This window comes from Pongo pygmaeus, chromosome 11 (genome assembly GCF_028885625.2).
Source record: "Pongo pygmaeus isolate AG05252 chromosome 11, NHGRI_mPonPyg2-v2.0_pri, whole genome shotgun sequence".
Lineage (NCBI taxonomy): Eukaryota > Metazoa > Chordata > Mammalia > Primates > Hominidae > Pongo > Pongo pygmaeus.
The window spans coordinates 89,434,139-89,456,198 of NC_072384.2; the positions used below are offsets into that span (position 1 = coordinate 89,434,139).

At 36.2% G+C, this 22,060-nt stretch overlaps 1 protein-coding gene across 1 annotated transcript in view; it reads left to right on the forward strand.

Annotated features, from left to right (window-relative positions):
* Nucleotides 1–21,349, forward strand: part of WDR75 (WD repeat domain 75) — a 34,443-nt gene extending 13,094 nt beyond the window's left edge. Inside the window, exons 5-21 of the mRNA XM_054476911.2 lie at nt 1,117–1,241; nt 3,101–3,171; nt 4,530–4,649; nt 5,115–5,203; nt 8,264–8,422; nt 9,487–9,546; nt 9,639–9,754; nt 10,870–11,045; nt 12,208–12,365; nt 13,259–13,439; nt 14,270–14,364; nt 15,138–15,233; nt 15,867–16,036; nt 16,618–16,677; nt 19,980–20,126; nt 20,515–20,606; nt 21,010–21,349. Coding sequence (XP_054332886.1) covers nt 1,117–1,241; nt 3,101–3,171; nt 4,530–4,649; nt 5,115–5,203; nt 8,264–8,422; nt 9,487–9,546; nt 9,639–9,754; nt 10,870–11,045; nt 12,208–12,365; nt 13,259–13,439; nt 14,270–14,364; nt 15,138–15,233; nt 15,867–16,036; nt 16,618–16,677; nt 19,980–20,126; nt 20,515–20,606; nt 21,010–21,214 — 2,120 coding nt within the window. The 3' untranslated portion in view covers nt 21,215–21,349. The remainder of the gene's footprint in view (nt 1–1,116; nt 1,242–3,100; nt 3,172–4,529; nt 4,650–5,114; nt 5,204–8,263; nt 8,423–9,486; nt 9,547–9,638; nt 9,755–10,869; nt 11,046–12,207; nt 12,366–13,258; nt 13,440–14,269; nt 14,365–15,137; nt 15,234–15,866; nt 16,037–16,617; nt 16,678–19,979; nt 20,127–20,514; nt 20,607–21,009) is intronic.
* Nucleotides 21,350–22,060: the final 711 nt, after the last annotated feature.

The following is a 22,060-nucleotide window of genomic DNA, read 5'->3' on the forward strand; positions in this document are numbered from 1 at the left end:
AGATTATATTTAGCATCATAGGCTGTTGGAAGGACTTTTGCTTTTACTCTGAGTAAAAAGAATACCCTTGAGGAGATATTTTTTAAAGGTATATAAAGAGAAGACTATGTCGGTATTACAGAAAAGGAGATTTTACCCTAATATTATGGCAGGCCTATCATAGCATTTCTGAAAACTCTCAGATGGTTTGTTGCTTTTGGCTACTCAGTTCACCAACATTCATATTCTTTTTCCATTTTAACACCCAGCTTAATACTTTGGAATGTAAAATGCACTAGTAAGATACAAGTTGATTTGTATTTCTTTTTTTTTTTTTTTTTTGAGACAGAGTCTTGCTCTGTCGCCCAGGCTGGAGTGCAGTGGCACAGTCTCGGCTTACTGCAACCTCCACCTCCCAGGTTCACGCCATTCTCCTGCCTCAGCCTCCTGAGTAGCTGGGACTACAGGTGCCCGCCACCACGCCCAGCTAATTTTTTGTATTTTTTTTAGTAGAGACAGGGTTTCACCGTGTTAGCCAGGATGGTCTCGATCTCCTGACCTTGTGATCCACCTGCCTCGGCCTCCCAGATTTGTATTTCTATATATTTGCAGCATTTATGTACATGAGCTATGGAATTAGACTTCCATTTAAAACTTGATCATTCAAACAAAGAGTCCAACTTTAAGGTATGTTTTGTTCAAGATTAGCCTAGAATTATTATCTTGCATCAAATAAATTCTAGAGTACTGATTAGCAGTTTCATAGGGCCAGGTACAGTGGCTCACACCTATAATCGCAGCAATTTGGGAGGCAAGATGGGTGGATCACTTGAGGTCAGGAGTTTGAGACCAGCCTGGCCAACATAGTGGAACCCCATCTCTACTAAAAATACAAAAATTAGCCAGGCTTGATGGCACATGCCTGTAGTCCCAGCTACTCGGGAGGCTGAGGCAAGAGAATTGCTTGAACCTGGGAGGCAGAGGTTGCAGTGAGCCGAGATCACACCACTGCACTCCAGCCTGGGCGACAGAGTGAGACTTTGTCTCAAAAAGAAAAAAAAATCATATGAATAAATTCCTTGCACATGTTTGCTCTCTCTAGAGAAGCTTTATATTAATATAGCTTCCTTTGGCTAGATATATTTCAGCTGGTTTCAGTGAAACTGCCAAAATCATCAAGCCAGGAAGTAGAAGCCAAGGAGCTGTCGTTTGTTTTGGATTACATAAACCAGTCACCCAAGTGCATTGCCTTTGGAAACGAGGTAAATTTTTTTTTTGTTCATTTTATGTTTTGTACCTAAAATTTCTTTCCTGCAATCTCTCTTGTGAGCATTTTATGTTACAGTGATTTTATATTCCCTTGAATTACTATATTTGTATTAGTAACTAAGAAGCCTCTTCATTGCTTTAGCATGTATTTATGGTATAGATTTTTTAGGACTATCCTTATTTTTGTGTATTCTGTCCTATTGCCTTTGTAAACTCTCTTAGACTATGTGTCTGTAGAAATTATGGCCTCCCTGTTCATAATTAATATGCCCATTATAGAAAATTTGGAAACTACAGAAAAATATAATGACGAAATAAAACCTATAATCTCACCAGTGATAATTGAAGAGTCTCTTTCTAGGCTTTTTTCTTAACATTCATAAAATAACTTTTCCCAAAAAGAATTAAGATCAGAAGTCTTTTCATCTTTTTTTCACTTAACATTGCAGCATGTGTGTATATTAACATGTTTTTCATAAATTATTACTGATGTTTATACTGTGATTTCTTCAGCCATTCCCTGTTAACAGTTACTTTACTATTTTAAAATCAAATGCTATGAAAAGCCTCCGGACATCACTGTAGCGGCATGCTTCTTTAGTCTTAAGTTTTGTAGCATTATTTTGGCATTATTCTGAAAAGAGTTAATTTCTCAGAGTAAACTTTTTTAACATCATTAATGTCAGCATTCTTCAGCATTGTTAGTCATCAAATAAATATGAATTAAAACCATAGCAACATACCACTTTAGGTCCACTAGAATAGCTAATGTTGACAAGATATAGAGCAAAGTTAAATACATTTACCTAGCGATTCCATTCCTACATAGAGAGAAATGAAAACATAACCACAAAATGATGCATACAGGAGTGATTATTCATAGTAGCTCCAAAATGTAAATTAACCCAAATACTCATCAGCAAGAGAATAAACAAATGTGATATGCATACAGTGGAATGCCGCTCAGCAATAAAAAGGAGCTAATGACACACATGAGAACGTAGATTAAATTCAAAAAAGATGATGGATGATGTTGAGCCACAGAGGACAAGCAGAAAAGAGTGTATATTTTACCATTCCATGAATGTGAAATTCTACAACCAGCAGAGAAATAAGCTATGGTGATCGAAACAGATAGGTGGGATGGGAACATTGAGGAATGACTGTAAAGAGGGAGGAGGGGGCATTTCTGAGGAAGGAAATGTTCTAGATCCTGATTGTGGCAGTGGTTATATAGGTGTACATGTATATCAAACATTGCATTTTAGTGTACATAAGTTATTCCTAATGGAAAAAAATTCTAGTCATTGTACTTTAAGCTTGAGAGTCTAGTTTTAGGATTTAGGACCTAAGTTCATCTTTTAATTTTCTATCATTGTTGTAATAGTATGATTATTCTTTCTACAGCCAAAGTGGAATATATCATATTAATATACTCTTATCAGCTGAACAAAGTTACTGTTAACTTTTTTGAGGGAATATTTCTTTTTAAACAGTGTTGGGCCGGGCGCAGTGGCTCACTTCTGCAATCCCAGCACTTTGGGAGGCCGAGGCGGGCAGATCACCTGAGGTCAGGAGTACGAGACCAGCCTGGCCAACATTGTGAAACCCCATCTCTACTAGAAATACAAAAATTAGCCAGGCATGGTGGTAGGCGCCTGCAATCCTAGCTATTTGGGAGGCTGAGGCAGGAGAATCACTTGAACTCGGGAGGCAGAGTTTGCAGTGAGCCGAGATCGCACCATCGCACTCCAGCCTGGGGGACAAGAGCGAGACTTTGTCTCCAAAAAAAAGAAAAAAAAAAGAGTATTGACTATTTTTGTGAATGTTTATCTTCTTTTTGAAATACCAGGGAGTATATGTTGCTGCAGTACGGGAATTTTACTTGTCTGTTTATTTTTTCAAAAAGAAAACAACATCAAGGTAAGAATTATTTTTTATTGGCTTTATTTTATTTGCTCAAGTGTTCTTTATAATTTTATTTCTTCCTAATACCTATAATCCAAAGCTATTCCTAGTTTTATGTTGCAAGAGAGTGTAAGACTGTGAAGTATGGAGGTACAGTTTTTAACCATACCATATAGTTTTTAAGCATGCTGTTAGTCACCAAAACCTAGGAAGCTTTTTCCATCCAAAAGCCCTATACACCTAAATTCTAGTCTGCATTCTTGGAGTCAAAATTGGATGTAATTTGACAGGGTTTCACCACATGATTCTCATTGTCATTTTATGGATGTAGGAATGAATGTAGGCTTTGGGATATGTAAGTTTTAATTGGATCAGATTTAGTCTATTTGATCCCCACTGCACCTCGATTTAAAACACATTTAAAATGTAGATAATATCTACCTAACAGAGTTGTAATGATGAATAAGGTGACATATTTAGAGCAGCTAGTGCTAAGTATCGAGTAGTTACTATTCGAAAGTAATAACTACCTCTTCCCTTTTACCCTGGCAAGATTGCTTTTTTTTTTTTTTTTTTTTTTTTTGAGACAGAGTCTTGCTCTGTCGCCCAGGCTGGTGCAATGGTGTGTTCTCGGCGCACTGTAACCTCCACCTCCCGGGTTCAAGTGATTGTCCTGTCTCAGCCTCCTGAGTAGCTGGGACTACAGGTGTCTGCCACCAGGCCAGCAAATTTTTGTATTTTTAGTAGAGACGGGGTTTCACCATACTGGTCAGGCTAGTCTTGAATTCCTGACCTCAGGTGATCCCCTGCCTCAGCCTCTGAAAGTGCTGGGATTACAGGCGTGAGCCACTGTGCCCAGCCAATTGCTTTCTTTTTAGTATAATATTGATCCTGACTTCTTCAGAGCCTGAAGATTAACAAGTATTCAGCCAAAGAATAGGAAATAGGCTAGATATTATAACAAGTAGATTGATCCCTTTGGATTTGTACTTTCAGATGCATTAGCCATTTGTCTCGGATCTAACGTCTCAGGTTTGATTATGCCTCATGCTAAAATGTAGGTTCAGTGAGAAATTTGAACAAGCTTTGCCCAGGCCAAAAAAAATCACTAAAATCTTTACTTAAATGTCAGTGGCTTCCATAGATAAATTATTATGGTAGAATATTAGTTACATGAAGTTCATATTGTATATTGATGTATGTTTACAAAACAGAATGCTTGATGCTTGATCAAAATTTTCTTTTTAAAAAAAATTCTGCAGTTATTGAATTCTGAGCTCTACAATTTTGGTTGCTATTGCTGGGAACTCTCTTCTACTTAACTACATCACCACTTTTAATAATTAGGGAATTTGTTTTTTTTTTTCTCCTAGGTTTACTTTATCATCATCAAGAAATAAGAAGCATGCTAAGAACAATTTTACATGTGTAGCATGTCACCCAACGGAAGACTGCATCGCATCTGGTCACATGGATGGCAAAATTCGTCTTTGGTCAGTTTACTCATGAAGAGCATGGCGATCATTTACGTACTATTTTACGTTAGTCATGTAGAACAGGGCTATCTCTGGGTCCAAGGAAGCAGCCTCCCTTTCCTTTTTTGTGTGCTTTTCATTTCGTACTTATTGTTTTAGAATTTCTAGCCTTGAGCTTATAAAGTGAGTGAAAAATTTTTTGTTGCCTATGATCATTTTATTGAAGAAAACTTTTTTGTTTGCCTTTATCCAAAAAGGAAAAACTGACAATAGTGAATATCTAGGAGGGTACCACAGATGGCATATTATTTATAGAAGTCAGTCACTCTGGTTAGAAATAGAAAGTATGCACATTAAGACCAGAAGCCTTCATATTATGATTTATTATGTTTGGTATAATATTATGTTTATTGTATTTGGCATGCCATTATTTTCCTAACTTAAACCTATGGTCAAAATAAGAGTTTTGTTTTTCTCCAACAGGAGGAATTTTTATGATGATAAGAAATATACATACACATGTTTACACTGGCACCATGATATGGTTATGGATTTGGCTTTTTCAGTGACAGGTAAGTGAAGGTTTAATTATTAAAATGAACTTTTGAAGTATATGAGTCAAGTGTTTTAATTCACTGTATTTTTAGTTTGGAAGATTTAAAACTGCATGGGCCAAATGAATTCCAAACAGTTGTGTATTACCCCTGTATTTTGGGCTTTGCTCATCGCACAATATGCTTTAGGTTTTGAAGCCCTTCAAAGTTCTAAAGTGTACATTTGTGCTAAAAATCTCTTGTTGACGTAAATAACCTATTTAAATTATATGACTTTTTGAAGGTATGTCTGTCTACATAGCTAAGTGTGTGTGGTCCATAACTGTAGCTTATCAGGTGCAAGTAACTATTCTAACACTACATCCGTTATCTGATTTAATCATTGACCCTAGGAAATGAGTGGCATTATACTCATTTTACAGATAAAGGAAGTAGGATTTGGAGTTGATAATTAACTTGCCTGACATCACATGGCGAGTAGGTGGGTTTGGACCTGGTTCTGATTTTAGAGCTCTTGTTTTTAACTGTTACATGGCCTTATTTGACATTAGCTATTTTAAATTAATCTCCATCATTGTTTCGTTTAAGCTGCATGACTTCTGTCACAGTTTTGTATAGTGTAGCTATAGCGAGTAAAAATACCTTTAAAGTAAGGTGGTCTTCAACAGAAATACAGGGAAGTACATCTTGTCTTTGTTTACTATTAGCATCCTCACACCCATGTGGTGAAAGTTATGTCAGTTTATTTGACTGGTCCTGTAAGAAAGTTACTACATAATAGAGAAGATTGTGTGCCAAAAAATGAGAAGCCAGGAAAAGTGATTTTTCTTTCTGCAGGTCTTCCTGCAGACTGACAGGACAAGTCTTAGGTGGTACCATATGCTGTGGTATCCTTAGAGGCTTACTTTGGTTTAATGCCCGGAAGTCCCAGGAAATAGGAGGCACCTTCAACTCGATTATGGTTTGGGGAGTAATGACTAGCGTATGGAGACAATGTAGGCTGCTCATTTGTATTCTCTACCCTCCTTCCCACTCCACACCCTCAATACTAGTGAGTGCTTGGTATCCATATGTATGTGTCTGTATATGTTCCAAGCAGGGTTTTTTTTTTTAGACAAGGTCTCACTTTGTCACCCAAGCTGGAGTGCAGTGGCACCATCTTGGCTCACTGCAACCTCGACTTCCTGGGCTCAAGCGGTCCTCCCACGTCAGCCCCCTAAGTAGCTGGGACTACAGGCACGCACCACCAGGCCCAGCTAATTATTTGTATTTTTTGTAGAGACGGGGTTTCACCAAGTTGCCAGGCTGGTCTCAAACTCTTGACCTCAGGCGATCCCCCCAGCCTCCACCTCCCAAAGTGCTGGGATTACAGGCGTGAGCTACCGTGCCCGGCCGCAATTTGAATTCTTGATGTTATATTTCAAGTAGCATGAATATTTTTAAATGAGAAATAATGGTTACAGTATGTAGTTGTCAGTGAAATGTCCTTACTGACTGTGTGAGTATGAGTTATTAGAAAAAGAAAAAAATAGCTGTGTAAATGTAAAAGAAATACAGATTTTAGTTGTTTTTGAGAACTTTATAACTTGAGGCATATATGAATTATATGCACAATGTATCATATGTGTATATATCAGATTAAACTTCTTAATTTTGTTGGTGTACATCATAACTACATACCTTTAGTCTTCCGTTTAGCTAGATTTTATCAGCTTGCAGCTTTAGAAAATTTGATAAAAACCCCATTATAAACCAGTGATCTTTAAAACCAGTCGTTTTAGATTCATGAAAGAATGAAAAATGGTTACTTGATGGAATACTTTTGAGAAAACAGTCTGAAACAGTGTCCTATTTATCCATTTAGTTATTAAGATAGTCTCTTGCAGGCTTTTGTTAGTTTTCAAACCATTAGATTTAATTGGCCACATTTGACTGGTGGCTACCGTGTTGACAATACAGCTGTTGATCAAGTTGAGGAGAATTGATGTTTTTACAGTATTGAGTATTTTAATTTGTAATCATAATAAATACTTTTCCACTTTTTAGGTCTTTATATCCATGAGTTAGGATTTTTTTTCCTGTATGGTTCTCATATATATTTTTCACTAGACATTTGATGGTCTTTTGATAGTATTTTTTACACTATATTCTAATTGACTTGCTAGTATTTAAAAATAAAATTGATTGTTGTATATTTCTCTTATAATCAGCTAAATTTACTTATTCCATAAGTTTATCTGTAAACTGTTTTGGCTATGCCTTGATGTAGTCATGCTGTCTGTGAACATGGAAGTGATTATTTCTCTCTTTCCAATCCTTAAGCCTTTCTGGTTTCATTTCAGTGCACTAGACATCCAGTTAACGTTGAATCAAAATGGTAATAATATTCTTAATCACAAAGGGAAAGTTTTCAATAGTTTAACTTTTAGTGTGGTGTTTGCTATAGATGTTATCCAAGTACTCTTGATGAGATTCAAAGGGTCCTATCCATTCTTGAGTTTCTGAGAGGTATTATCATGAATGCGTATAGAATTGTCATTTGCTTTTTCTGCATCTATTCAAATAATCATGGTTTTTTCCTTTTGTTCTGTAAGTGGGGTTACATTAATTTATTTTTCAGCTGTTAAAGTAATCTCATTCTTGCAATAAACTCTGCAATGACATGATATCCCTTTAATATATCATTGGTATAGTATTTTGCTCAAGAATTTTCATCTGTCGTGAAATTGGCTTGTATTTTTTTATATATATATATATTTTTAGTATAGTATTTAAATGTTTAGAAAAATTTATCAGTGAAGCTATCTTGGCCTAAAAGATGTTTGTTTGTCCAGCTTTTCTAATTGTCAACAGAGGAGTTGGTCAGCAACAAACTAATCAGATATCACTGGAAAAAAAATTCCTGAACCAGTGATCATTTGTCTTCAGAGTATATTAAAAGATATGAAGACACTTTTTATAGCTTTAAATGAGTTTATTTCTCTAGTACGGTAGGAAAAATAAAAGTGTTAATTATATTTTTCTTTCTCTTTTTTCCTCAAAACACCATCCTTTTAATTTCTTTGAATGGATATGAAGGCACCAGTCTGCTGAGTGGGGGTCGTGAATCTGTACTTGTAGAGTGGCGCGATGCAACAGAGAAGAATAAGGAGTTTCTCCCGCGTTTAGGAGCTACTATTGAACATATCTCAGTCTCGCCTGCAGGAGATTTATTCTGCACTTCTCACTCTGATAATAGTAAGTCTAAATTTTTTATTGTGAGGAAATATAAAAACACCATAAATTAGCTAGCATCTGTAGGGAACAGAGAATAAAGAGACCTAAAACTAAGAGTAGCATATGAGATTTAATGAGCCTTCTTTTCCTTGCATTACTCCTCTTTATCCACCCCTCTCTACCCCCAGGCACCACCAGAATTCAACATTTTTGAGAATTATTTTTATGAAATGGAAGGCTAAGTGTATTTGGTTATTGATGTGCCACTTACATTTTCACAGTCTTTTAGTGTGGGATGACATGGGGAAGTAAAGGGAAGGTTTGGAAGTGGACGTTGGTGCTTTCATAAACCTGGTGTTTTCAAAAGAATACTGCAAGATTCTCTTTTGATACAGCTGTTACCTCGGGGCGAGAGTCCTGTAGATTTGATAGAAATAGAGGCAGTCTTATATTTCTCCAAAACTTTGTTCATCCAGTGACTACTCAGCCTAGACTAGGATATCTTTGTAAATCCACTTCCTTTCTTTCAAAAAAGAACATAACTGTGAGCAGTCCATTTAGTGGCATGAAAAAGTTAAACTATCTTTATTAGATATACTCTTTATAGATTTTGCATTAACACTTAAAATGTGTTCATAGGCACAACTGATAAAAACTTAAAGACTCCAACAGAAAAGCCCCTATCCCCACCCCTAGATTTTCCACTAAATTGCAAAATATGTTCCTGATTTTCTAGTAGTACTCTGAGTTCATTGAACTTACTGGGTTGTTTTGTATTCTGGTATATTTCAGAACGGTATAAACTCAGGTGACTCCTTCACCTTGAAGCTCTAACCCAGGGGTGTCCAATCTTTTGGCTTCCCTGAGCCACATTGGAGAAAGAATTGTCTTGGGCCAGACATAAAATATACTAACACTAATGATAACTGATGAGCTAAAAAAAAAAATAATAATAATAATAATAACGTTTTCAGAAAGTTTATGAATTTGTGTTGGGCTGCATAAAAAGCCACCCTGAGCCACAGGTTGGACAAGCTTTCTCTAACCAATTGATATTTAAATACCTATTTTTTTTCTACCCACAGAGATAATAATTATTCACCGAAATCTTGAAGCATCCGCAGTAATTCAAGGTCTAGTGAAAGGTATTGCAGAACTCAGTGGATATGGAATCATGAACATTTTAAAGAGTGCATATTTCTCTTATTTCACCTGTTATTTGTCACTACTTCTGCAGATAGGAGTATCTTCACTGGTTTGATGATTGATCCAAGAACTAAAGCTTTGGTTTTGAATGGAAAACCTGGCCACCTGCAGTTTTATTCTCTCCAGAGTGATAAACAGTTATACAATGTAAGATTTTGATTCATTAGCCTTGAAATTAATGAAAGCTCTTTACGATACCACTGGAGTCAAGCAGTTTGTTCAGTAGCTTTTAAAACAAGATCCTGTGCATATGTTTACTTGGACACAGTATTATCCGTGGTTACTTAGTTCAGTTGTTCAGAGCGTAATTCCATTGAGGCCACAGTTGCAGATTACACGTAAGCCAGTTGGCACTCCTGTACGGGCTGTCTCTGTCTTTTGTTTCAGGATGCCCTCCTATTGGCTATCCCATACATGTGTGCTTTTGAGTCACAAGGATAAAGAAACAAAAATAGATAGATTGACAATACAAATTTGTATCTGCTTCGTGGTGAAACACTATCATAATCACATATTGAAGATAAAATTTTCAGTGTAGATTAAAGAGGAACACTTCTTCCAATCCTGATAAGTCCAATCTAGATGTCCCACTTTTCTTGTGCCCCACAGTACTCTTTACAGATCTCTGTCATAGCAACTGTGACACTAGCTCTTTCTCACCATGGCCTTTAGACCCCTCAAAAAAAGGAAGCATATTAATCTTTTTATGCTTATCTCAAGTATAATGCCTGTAAACTGTAGGCATTTAGTACACTTAATAGTAGGCATTTTATTTACTTAGTATAGGCAAGGAAATGGGATTTTTTTTAAAACAACCGTAAATAAATGCTGGCCTACTTACATTGGCTATCTTTTTTCATTTCTAAAGATTGTGGGTTTATTTCTGTTCTGCTTGTTTCTAGTGATGGAGAATCTAGCCTTGAGATGATGTAAAGCTGTTTGTTCTTAGAAACAAAAGAAAAACACTGCTATAAATTAACGGTTCTCTTGTATCATATAGTGGGTGTTAGTAATCGCTAATATTCAAGGTCATTGAAGAATAATTACCACCAAATTGATACTATATAATGTGTTCCCTTTTTTAATGGCAATTTTGGTATCCATAGTTACAATTAGTTCATTTTTACCTTTATTTAAAAATCTATTACTACAGAGTACAGAAGTTGTCTTGGATGTAGTTAATTACCATTTCTTGAATGCTGTAACATTTGTGTATTTATGTTAATAAACATTTTGGTTTTTTGGTTTTTTTTACTCATCAGTTAGATATTATACAGCAAGAATATATTAATGATTATGGTCTGATCCAAATTGAACTAACAAAGGCTGCGTTTGGCTGCTTTGGTAACTGGCTTGCAACAGTGGAACAGCGGCAAGAAAAGGAAACTGAGCTTGAATTGCAAATGAAACTGTGGATGTATAATAAGAAAACACAAGGGTAATACTATCTGTGTAGCCACTTAATTTCAAAGTATAAAATATTTCACTTCCCATTTTACAGTGTCAATTGTATTTAAGATGTTTCATCTTGACAAGGTTTAGATTTAGAGATATGGGAGAGGTTTTATGCTAACAAACCCTTTAAGCTTTCTGCTCTGAGAAGGCATTGATGTCCTCTAAGTCATAATGTCATCTCATAATGAATAAAGAAACATGGAAAAGTGACACCTCCTCAAGGGCATAATACCGAATTCTAGGCAAATCCAGGATTAGAATCCAAATGTTCCCTTGCTCTTCCGTTAACAGCATACTGCCTTTTGAAAAGAGGGAGTGTAGGTAGAAGTGTAGCATAGTATAGTGTAGCATGGATGTTGTGATTAGATAAGGAATCCACTCTCGTACTGTGGCTATAATAACCACTTATCAAATCTTTGCTGTGTGCCAAGAACTTGGCTTAGAGATTTGTACCCATTATCTTACTCTTCAAAAGAACACTGTAAGATAAGCCTGTTGTCTATATTTTATAGGTGAAGAAACAGGCCCATTAAGTGGTTGTCCCTAGTCACTGTTGTTATAACTTGTGCTTTTTTAAAATCACAACCCTATGCTGCCTTGATGTTCTTTTAAGAACACAGTCCTAGTTGTCTTTCATTCACAGCATTGCCCTCTAAGCTCGAAACAAGCTTTAAGAAGTCATTTAGGTGACCAAAAATAGTAAATAATGACCAGCCAGTTTGACTAAGTAGTTTCCTGTCTATTTTTCCTTGCCCTAAGTGGGGCGTTTCACGGCCATTCCATTTTTTATTTTCAAAAGTAAGCAGGGATCTGGGTTCTATACAAGTTTCCTGCAGAGTTTGATACAGTAGCCTTTTGAGTATCATTGATTGGTGACCTGTTTTATCCTCATTTTGTACCAATGTAGTAGTGGGTTGACTACTACACATAATGTTCTCTAAAGTCACACAAGGGCAAAGGTGATATATTGGAACTCTTTGCATCCTCTGGCCATTAGAGGTAGAGCACTCAATTGTTTGTCATTCTACGTGATTATCAGTTGCCTGTTCAAGATGCTATTGTAAAATGTACAGCATGTCAGAAATACTTAATATACATCATTTTGTCCTCATGCAAGAATAAATTTGTGGTTTCCTTCCCACTAGGTTTATTCTTAACACTAAAATTAACATGCCACACGAAGACTGCATTACAGCTCTCTGTTTCTGTAATGCAGAAAAATCTGAACAGCCCACCTTGGTTACAGCTAGCAAAGATGGTTACTTCAAAGTGTGGATATTAACAGATGACTCTGATATATACAGTAAGTTATTAAATATGTTATGTTTAAAGTGCACAATTTTAGGAATTAATTTCTTTTTCTCATGACTTGTATCCATCCTGGGAGACATTTTCTACTTTATTGAATTCTACAGGATATTGCTTAATTTTAATAGATTTAAGAGATTACATTTTACATGCCTTTTTCCTCAAATGTGTTCTTTTTAAATGGCATTCTTGATTAATCATGTGCTGATTATTCTGTATTTTTAGGGTAAAGTAAAAGGGGCTTTTACCAAGAGTCCTTTCACTTCTCCACTAGAGGGAGGTCAAGGTCTCCAGGAGAGGGCATAAATTTCAGAACAGTCAGTATTTTGTAGCAATTCTGACATAAAAAAGTTGTGGGGGAACAGGTTTTCTTGTTTTGTGTCTTTGTTTCTTTTTTATTTTATTTGTTATTTGTATATGTATCTTTGTTTCTTAATCCCTACTGCTTATAATATCCCTCGTTTAGCAGTCTCCCTTTAACAGTGGGGGATACATTCCAAGACCCTCCCCTCCCCGCCCCAGTTGATGCCTGAAACTGCAGATAGTACCGAACCCTATATATACTGTCTTTTTCCTGTACATACATACCTGAGATAAAGTTTAATTTATAGATTAGGCACAGTAAGAGGTTAATAACTAATAATAAAATGATTACAATAATATACTCTAATAAAAGTTAAGTGAATATGTGCATGCTCTGTCTCTGCCTTTCTCTCTCTTTCAAAATATCTTTTTGTGCTGTATGCAGCTATTTTCAGACCTCAGTTGACCCCTGGGAACTGAAACCACGGAAAGTGAACCCTCAGATAATGGGAAACTAGGGGGAACTACTGTAGCATTCTCTAGCATTTACACAATTTCTGAACATTATGGCTTATATTTCCACAGAAAAAGCTGTTGGCTGGACCTGTGACTTTGTTGGTAGTTATCACAAGTATCAAGCAACTAACTGTTGTTTCTCCGAAGATGGTTCTTTACTAGCGGTTAGTTTTGAGGAAATAGTCACAATATGGGATTCTGTAACATGGGAACTTAAATGTACATTTTGCCAACGAGCTGGGAAAATAAGGTAGGTAAATCTTTGAGAAGTATGTAGTACTATTTTTTAACTTATTTAAACAAGTCTTAAAACTTTAGTAGTCATTTATGCCTTCTCCAAAAGCAGCCTGAAGGTCAGTGGGGCAGGCAGCAAATCAAAATGCTGGAAAGCCAAAAATTCTGAGTCCACAAACTGTGCCAACATTTCTGAAATTCAGGTTAACATTTAACTCTTGGCCTACATATTTTTTCTTTGGAATACTTTCATGGATGTGCTGAATGGTAACAGAAGCTATACATAAGCCTCAGGGGATCCAAACCTTCTTATTTTCTGTGTATTCCCATAAAAACCGTGTTATGTGCCAACTTCATTGTTTCTGAGAGGCGCAGGGGAAAGTAGCAGCAGCATTTTCAGGTCCTGCTTCAGGTAGTTGGGCCTGAGGACAGAATCAGATGCCTAATGAGATCGTCTCTAATTCCCAGCATGTCTGATTCTGAATTTACTTTGTAAAACTTTCTTCACAACTGAAATTGCAAGTTTTCTTCTTCTCAGTAAATAGGATTTTTATCAGGTGACGGTACATTTCATGTACATTTTCTCTGTTACGTTACTTGGTATACTGCACAGTGTGTTAAAGAATTGGTCATCTGATCTGGTTTCCTAAAGAAATAGCTAAATAAACCCTTCCTTTTGTACTCCTTAGACACTTTTTTCTTTGGAATAATTATAAACAAAAACATATGTGTCTATATAAAAATCTGCATTACATAGAACTAATACAGCCGCTGGAAGCCTGCAGTTCTTTGTAACTGAATTTGCTAGAACTGACTGTTGCTAACTTCCTTGTGGTTTTAATCTAGGCACCTTTGCTTTGGGAGATTGACATGTTCAAAGTATCTACTTGGTGCTACTGAAAATGGCATTCTTTGCTGTTGGAATCTGCTGAGCTGTGCATGTAAGATATTTTTTACTCTAAAGTGATCTGGCAAAGCGCATAGGGAGTTGACATTAAACTTTGGCATTTTAGGACTTAGGGATCATATCATCAGGTCTGTACTTGGAATAGTCAGTTTTTTATGTGACATATGATGCCACCAAAATTTGGAATACTGGGCCTGTAATAGACATTATTTATTAACTGCTTAATTGTTGGTAAGTCAGCTTCCATTATCCTTACCTTCTTCTACTGTTTTCAGTGTGTGTGACTTTCTGATGCCCTCCATATTCCCCATCCTCAAAACAATTTGAATAATGTTTTTTGCTCATCTTTAATGCTTACTAATCTGCATTATCCCTGACAGCTTAAATTCAAATGTAGTCTATCACAGTCCTAACAAATGTGAACTTAGTGGCATTTTACGCATTTGAGTGTATGTTTGGAAGGCATGGTAGTTGCTTATTAATGAATGTGTATGGTAACTTTTTTCAGTATTCTTTACAGTTAACTCTGGTTAACATACTGTCCACATTTAGTAGCATCAGAAAAGCACTAGACACAAATTTCAATGAAATAATAATCTTTTCATAGTTTGTACAAGGAGCGCTACAGTTCCAGTATGTTTTTCTTTCGGCCTCTCACTTTAGTGCAGCCTTCTACAGATCATTTCAGTGTGTCTCCATGTGTGTTAGTTGGAAGCATAAGGTTCCTCTTCCCGAGAATAAGAGAAGTTTTTTAAAGCTTTTGGTAAATCTTTCCTTAGAAGTGAATCATTTTTTTTTTCCCCTCAGTGGAGTGGAATGCAAAATTAAATGTTAGAGTTATGGAACCTGATCCTAATTCAGAGAATATTGCTGCAATCTCTCAGTCTTCAGTGGGTTCAGACTGTAAGTACAAACCACACTTTGTAGTAAGAGAACATCTGTGACCTAAGTTTTCTTCTTAATATAATTTGAATCAAACTTGCCTTTAAATCAGATGTTAATTGGAAGCCATTTTGCTTGAGGCACGGCCCTTTTTTGCCCCAACACTTTGTCATTGTGTGCGTCCATACTTAGTTCTAGGAGAGCTCCAATATGTTTCTTATTTTTCCACAAGCCAGTTTGTACACAGTCTTTAAAACTCAAGAGATTTCACCACTTTGACATATTTCCAACTGCCCCTGAGAAGCTTTAATTGGTCATCCTCTATGTTCTTGAAGCAATTTCTACATATCTCATTTCTAGTACTTACAGACAAAATACTACTGTAATAATATTTTGGTTTCTGTCTTCTGCAGTGGGCCCTGGCCTCTGGAGCAGGAATTCTTCTTTCTCTTTTTCATCCTCATAGCCCTCATTCCTAACCTGCCTGGCCCATAGTAGGCACACAGTAGATACCTGTTGAATCAAAGCCTAAAACAGTCATGACTTGGGCCAGTTACTCAATGGGGTGAGTCCCAGGATTAGTGTGATCTGCCAGTCTGAGGCTAGAACTAACCTTTTCAGGCAAAATGTTGTCTCTTTGTTTTTTCCCTCTAGTGTTTGTATTTAAACCTAGTGAGCCAAGGCCATTGTATATTCAAAAGGGTATCTCCAGAGAGGAAGTCCAGTGGGGAGTATTTGTTCCACGAGATGTCCCTGAATCCTTCACCTCCGAAGCTTACCAGTGGCTAAATAGATCCCAGTTTTACTTCCTAACAAAATCACAGGTAACTGCCTCCCTCAAAAAAGGCAATCACTTTGTACATGGAATTTTAGACTAATAGCCCATGACTATTGGTGTGAGTTTGTTTCTAGGTGAAATAGCTTAATTAAAGGATTATTTCCCAAAAAATTGTCTAATATGCTCAGTACAGCAGTATTATTAATGTAAATGTATTACTGTTTTACCCCACGCCTTTAAAGTTCCTTAGGTATTGCTTGCATTAATTCTGTGACAGCAAAAAAGCAGAAGACAACTAAAATACTTTAAATTGCATGATTCTTTTTTCTTTTTTCTTTTTTTTTTTTTTTGTCAGTGTTTGATTTGCAATTTTTAAAACGGTAGCTTGAGTTTGGTCTGTCAGTTATATTTTTTATTCATTACCATTTCTTAAGTATCTCTCAGACATAATCTTGTAACTCTCATCCTGGTTATTAAATAGGTTTAAATCTTTTATTCCTTTTCCATTGTCAAATATATATATCAAAATGAAAAATTTGACTTTCTCATTTTTTAACACCCTGTAACACCTCGTTTAGATTTGCACTCTACAGTTTGTCTTTTGCATCATTAATTCTCTCTTTTCAGAGTTTATTGACATTCAGTACAAAGTCTCCAGAAGAAAAACTCACACCAACAAGCAAACAGGTATGTTTTAGCCATTCATAGCAGGATGCATTGCCTCCCTAAAAGGATACGATTACCTTTTAGAAGTCAACTATGAAAAAAATATTTCACTTGGCCCTAAAATAGAATTAAAAGCCATATACTTATAAACTGATATGTGTCTCTTGAAAGTTTTAGTGCTCTTTTAAAGTTATTTTAATTTATAATATCAGTAATATATGCTTCTGATTTAAAGAGTCAAATGTTTTTACAAGGCTCTTCAGAAAAAACTTTTCCAACACCACTACCATTACCCACAAAAGACAATCACTCTCAGATCTTTTAGCTGAAGTTTTTATTTAACTCTGAATCTCTTAAGAAATCTCTAAGAAATGTTTATATTTCTAATTATAGGTTTTTCAGATTTAGGTATTATCTGTTAACTCTGATCTATTGAAGCTGAAGTTTTAGCCGTTTTTCACATCAGTACTCCCTACGTATACACAACACACACTTTCCCTATTTGTCCCCCAATTTTCCCCATATGGGTAAATGTTAAATTGGTTAGTTCAGTAGTCATTGTCATAGCTGTGTTAACACAATTCATAGCCAAGCCATGTAGTAATAGGCAGATTGTTTTTCCTTTTGTGACCAAGTTTTTATTTTCTCCGGAGTTAATGATTGCCTTGTTTTTTCATTTGCTTAGTTTTCTGTTCTAATGTAATTCAACCCCAAATTCTGCTCAAGTTGTGTAAGTCTTCTCTCAGTGTTTCCAGATACATTAGGTATTCTTTCAAGTCATAAAGGATTATTTCCAAGAGCCTTCTGACTGTCTTCAGTCTGGACTGATTGCTCTGGAAACGTGCTACACAGTAGTCATCCTAGGATCTATATTTACCATCATTCTGGGGATTTGTTTGACCTCTACTCTATTAGTGGCGTAGTTTTTCTCTTTGGTCACTCCCCTGTTTTGGTGAAGCATTCTTTTAGTGCATTGGAGGTCAATTTAAGACCTTGCATGTTTGGAAATGTTTTTATTCTCTTTCACTTGATTATTATAGAGTTGTAGGTTGAAAATCATTCTCTCAGAACTTTGACATTATTGTCCTGTTATTTTATAATTTCCAGTATTACTAGAAGTCCAATACCATTCTTATTCTTGTTCCTTTATTTGTAACTTGGCTTGTTTATTTTCCTTTAAAACTCATTGGATTAATTCAATAATTTTTTGTTAATTATTTACTGTATGCCAGGGACCATTGTAGACACTTGGGATACAGTAGTGAGAAAAGTAGTCAAGTCTCTAAACTTGCAGTATTCACAGTCCACCACAAGATAGAGACAGTAAACAACATGCATTAAGTAAAATATGGAGTAGAGAAGGTGGTAAGAATTGTGGTGGGGTAGAGGATAGATGAAAATATGGCATGCATGGGATGCAGCTTGTAATTTTAAACAGGGAAGTCTAGGTAGGCCTTATTGAAAAGATTGTGACTTTTTCTCTGAGTTACATATAGGGCCCCTTGGAGAGTTTTGAGTAGAGAACTAAGGAGGAGCTAATTACTTCTTTCTCTATTCTTTTTCTAGAACTCCTATTATTTAGTGCTGGACTTTTAGAATGGTTCTCTGTTATTCTTATTATTTTTTGTTTGTTTTCTGGAAGATTTCCTTATCTTTATCATCAAATCTTTTTTTTCTTTTTCATGGTCTGTTTCCATCACATTTTTTTTTTTGTTTTTGGTTTGTCTTGGTTGCTGCCTTTCATCTAGAGGTTTTCATCAGAGTCTGATGATTCTTGGCTGTCTTTGGATTTAAAAGTGGGTTAAAAAGCCACTTGGAAGTTCTCTGCCTGTGCAGAACTTATCCCCTGGCTTCCACTATCTGAGCTAATTTATTGAGACAATCTCAAATGTCATTACAATTGACCCTTGAACAATGTAGAGATTGAAAACCTATGTATAACTTTTGACTTCCCAAAACTTAACCTGAAGCCTTACTGATAACAGTTATTTGTATTATATGTATTATATACTGTACTCTTACAATAAAGTAAGCTAGAGAAAAAAAAAAAAGTTAAGAAAATCATAAGGAGGCCGGGCACAGTGGTTCTTGCCTGTAATCCCACACTTTGGGAGGCCAAGGCAGGTAGATCACTTGAGGTCAGGGGTTCGAGACCAGCCTGGCCAACATGGCAAAACCCCATCTCTACTAACAATACAAAAATTAGCCAAGCATGGTGGTGCACGCCTGTAATCACACCTACTCGGGGGCTGAGGCAGGAGAATCACTTGAACCTGGGAGGTGGAGGTTGCAGTGAGCCTAGGTCACACCACTGCACTCCAGCCTGGATGACAGAACAAGACTCCGTCTCAAAAAAACAAAAAAATTATAAGGAGAAATATATTTTATTCATTAAGTGGAAATAGATCATCACAAAGGTCTTCATCCTCATCTTCACATAGAGTAGGCTAAGGAAGAGAAGGGGTTGATCTTGCCATCTCAGGTCTGGCAGAAATAGAAGAAACTCCACATAGACATGTTATTCGAACCTTTGTTATTCCAAGGTCAGCTGTATCTTTAGGTCTTACTTAGGCTGGTCAAATTAACCATATAAAATTCTTATGCGTTCTTGCCTGAAGGATTTAGACCTACCTGTCAGTGTTCTGAGAACCCCCTACATGAAGTACAACTGCCTAGATATGAAGATACCACCACCACCACCACCACCACTATCCATACCTAGCCTAAAGATGTAGAGCCCTCTGCTGGGGCTGAGGAGGAGCTGTGGGGTGCTTTCTAAATAGACTTTCCACCAGCCCATCTGGTTTGTCTAGTCCCATTTTCACCCCACATCCAGAGTTACTATTATTAACAACTCCTGAACATTTGCAGGATTCTGTAGTATGAATTGGGATGCTTCCTGGCTTTCCCTACAGCCAGCTTAGAATTGTGCTTTCTCAGGTCTACTAAGTTCAATACCATCCTTCAGCCTGCTCTCCAGCTTCCAACATGTTATTGTTAAGGCCTTTTCCCTCATTTTCTATCATTGTGAGTATGTGCCCTTTGAAAACCCTTTTGCTGTCATTTTTGTGGGATTTGGTGAAGAAGCAGTGGTAAATGCATGTATTATTCTGTCATCTAAGTGTCCGCTGTTAGCTCTTCTCATAAGTGGGATGCTAGGCCTTAGTTGCTTTCTCTGTGAAATGAGAGAATCATACTAGCTGGATAATTTGTAAAATTCCTTTCATCCCAGACTTTTTATGATTCTGTAGTACTTACTGTTAAGTCAAACACAGTTCTTCCTTTTTTCTGAAATAATTTCTCTTTGTCTTAAATCCTTATAGCTGCTAGCAGAAGAAAGTCTTCCCACAACCCCATTTTATTTCATATTGGGAAAACACAGGCAACAGCAGGATGAAAAACTAAATGAAACTTTAGAGAATGAGCTGGTACAACTACCCTTAACAGAAAACATACCTGCAATTAGTGAGGTAAGTAATTATGAAAACAAACCATGTGAAACAGATTAAATGCACTTAAAGCACCTGAAGTTGGAGTTTTGACACAGTCAATCTGTAATTTGTATGCTGTACAACTTTAATACCCAAACTAAATAACTAACGACAAACTGAATAACTTAACCTTGTGATCTGGGATTGTTTTGTCCTGGACCGGGGGTAGGGATAGGGGCGGTTGTTGGCATAAATGTAGAAAGGTAGAAATGTATTTTTCTTTGGTTTGGCTTTTGTATAGGGAAAGCCTTTTCATGTTTCACTCTTGGCATTTACAATAAAAGGGACTCCGTGAGGACACTGTAGGAACAGACTGCGGTGGAGGATAAGCTTTTTAATTGCAACCCTGTTTTCTGTTTGACTCCAGCTTCTTCACACTCCAGCCCATGTCCTGCCATCTGCTTCTTTCCTGTGCTCCATGTTTGTAAATTCATTGCTGCTGTCTAAAGAGACTAAGAGGTAAAGAGTTCTTAAGACAGGTTTAGATACTCTCTTTTGGGAAACAGGATCGTTTGTGTTTATCCTTTTTTAGAGTATTCTGCCACTGTATTTCTTTTTATTTCATAAGCTTTAAAATAGATTTAAAGGCTATAGGATTATTAAGTCAAGTAAAATACATTGAAGATAAGTTTCAAAAAAGATCTTTTATTTGTGTGTTTTAAGGGCTTGGTACATAATTTAAAATTACATTTTTGTAAATTCACCTGCTCTTTTATAAATAACCCATAATTTTTAAAGTGTACTTAGTAACAAAATTCTTCATTTACTTTGTATGATTATATTTCTACATAGGTGTCAAATTAGAAAGTTACTGTTTAGAAACATTTAATAGTGTTTATATTTTATTCTGTTATTGTTGAAGTGCTAAGGAAATTCCTGAAGATGTAGATATGGAAGAAGAAAAAGAAAGTGAAGATTCAGATGAAGAAAATGATTTTACCGAAAAGGTCCAGGATACAAGTAACACAGGTTTAGGAGAAGACATTATACATCAGTTGTCAAAATCTGAAGAAAAAGAACTGAGAAAATTTAGGAAAATAGACTACGGCTGGATAGCTGCCCTTTAGGCCTTGGAGATGGGGAGGGTCCTTGGACTTTGTGTTTTTGATTGTATGTTGATATTCCAAAAACATCTATTTTAATGTTATTTCTGTTCTAAAAATAAGATAATAAATATTAACAAGCTTTGCTTTTTTAAAAAACTGATAATATGAACATGTATTTGCATCATGCTTTATAGTTACTGGATCATTGATATACCACATCATTTCATTTTTTTATTTTGAGTCACACATCAGCCTTATAAAACAAGTAGGTATTTTCTTCACAGGTGATACAGCAGAACTGAGACTTGAACTGTACAGCATATGTCCCCTTAGCTGCAGTTTGGAGATACGAAAAGTTTTGAAAATTAAAAGGCTTTGTTGACATAATTGTTTTAAGTTTAACTGAAATTCATTTGGTGGCCAAATGTGACCTGAGCTGGAGTGAGGTTTCTTTAGTCCTGATTTATTCCTCTTAGTGTATTTATTTCTCTCAGAGAAATTTAGAGACGAGTTGATTATGTGGTGTTCCACAAACCTCACTGAGGATATTATATAATAATATGGGCTGCCTAAAATTCTGAATTCAGATCATCTGACCCAACTTCCTGTTGCTAGTAGAAAACGATCCAGGTCCCCTGTTTTACGTTAAAGCAGTGAAGCTGCTACATCTTAACCACCTAGCATTTTGAGTTTTCCACTTCACTTCCCTAATGTACTTTTGTAAAATTTATATTTAGAAGTTAGCACAAAAAGCGTTTGTAAGAGCACATCTCAATGAATGTTCACAAAAATTGCTGCAAATGGCTTTTTAGTTTGTGCTGTAGACCAAATGTTTGTTGTGCCCCCCTAAAATTCAAATGTTGGAAT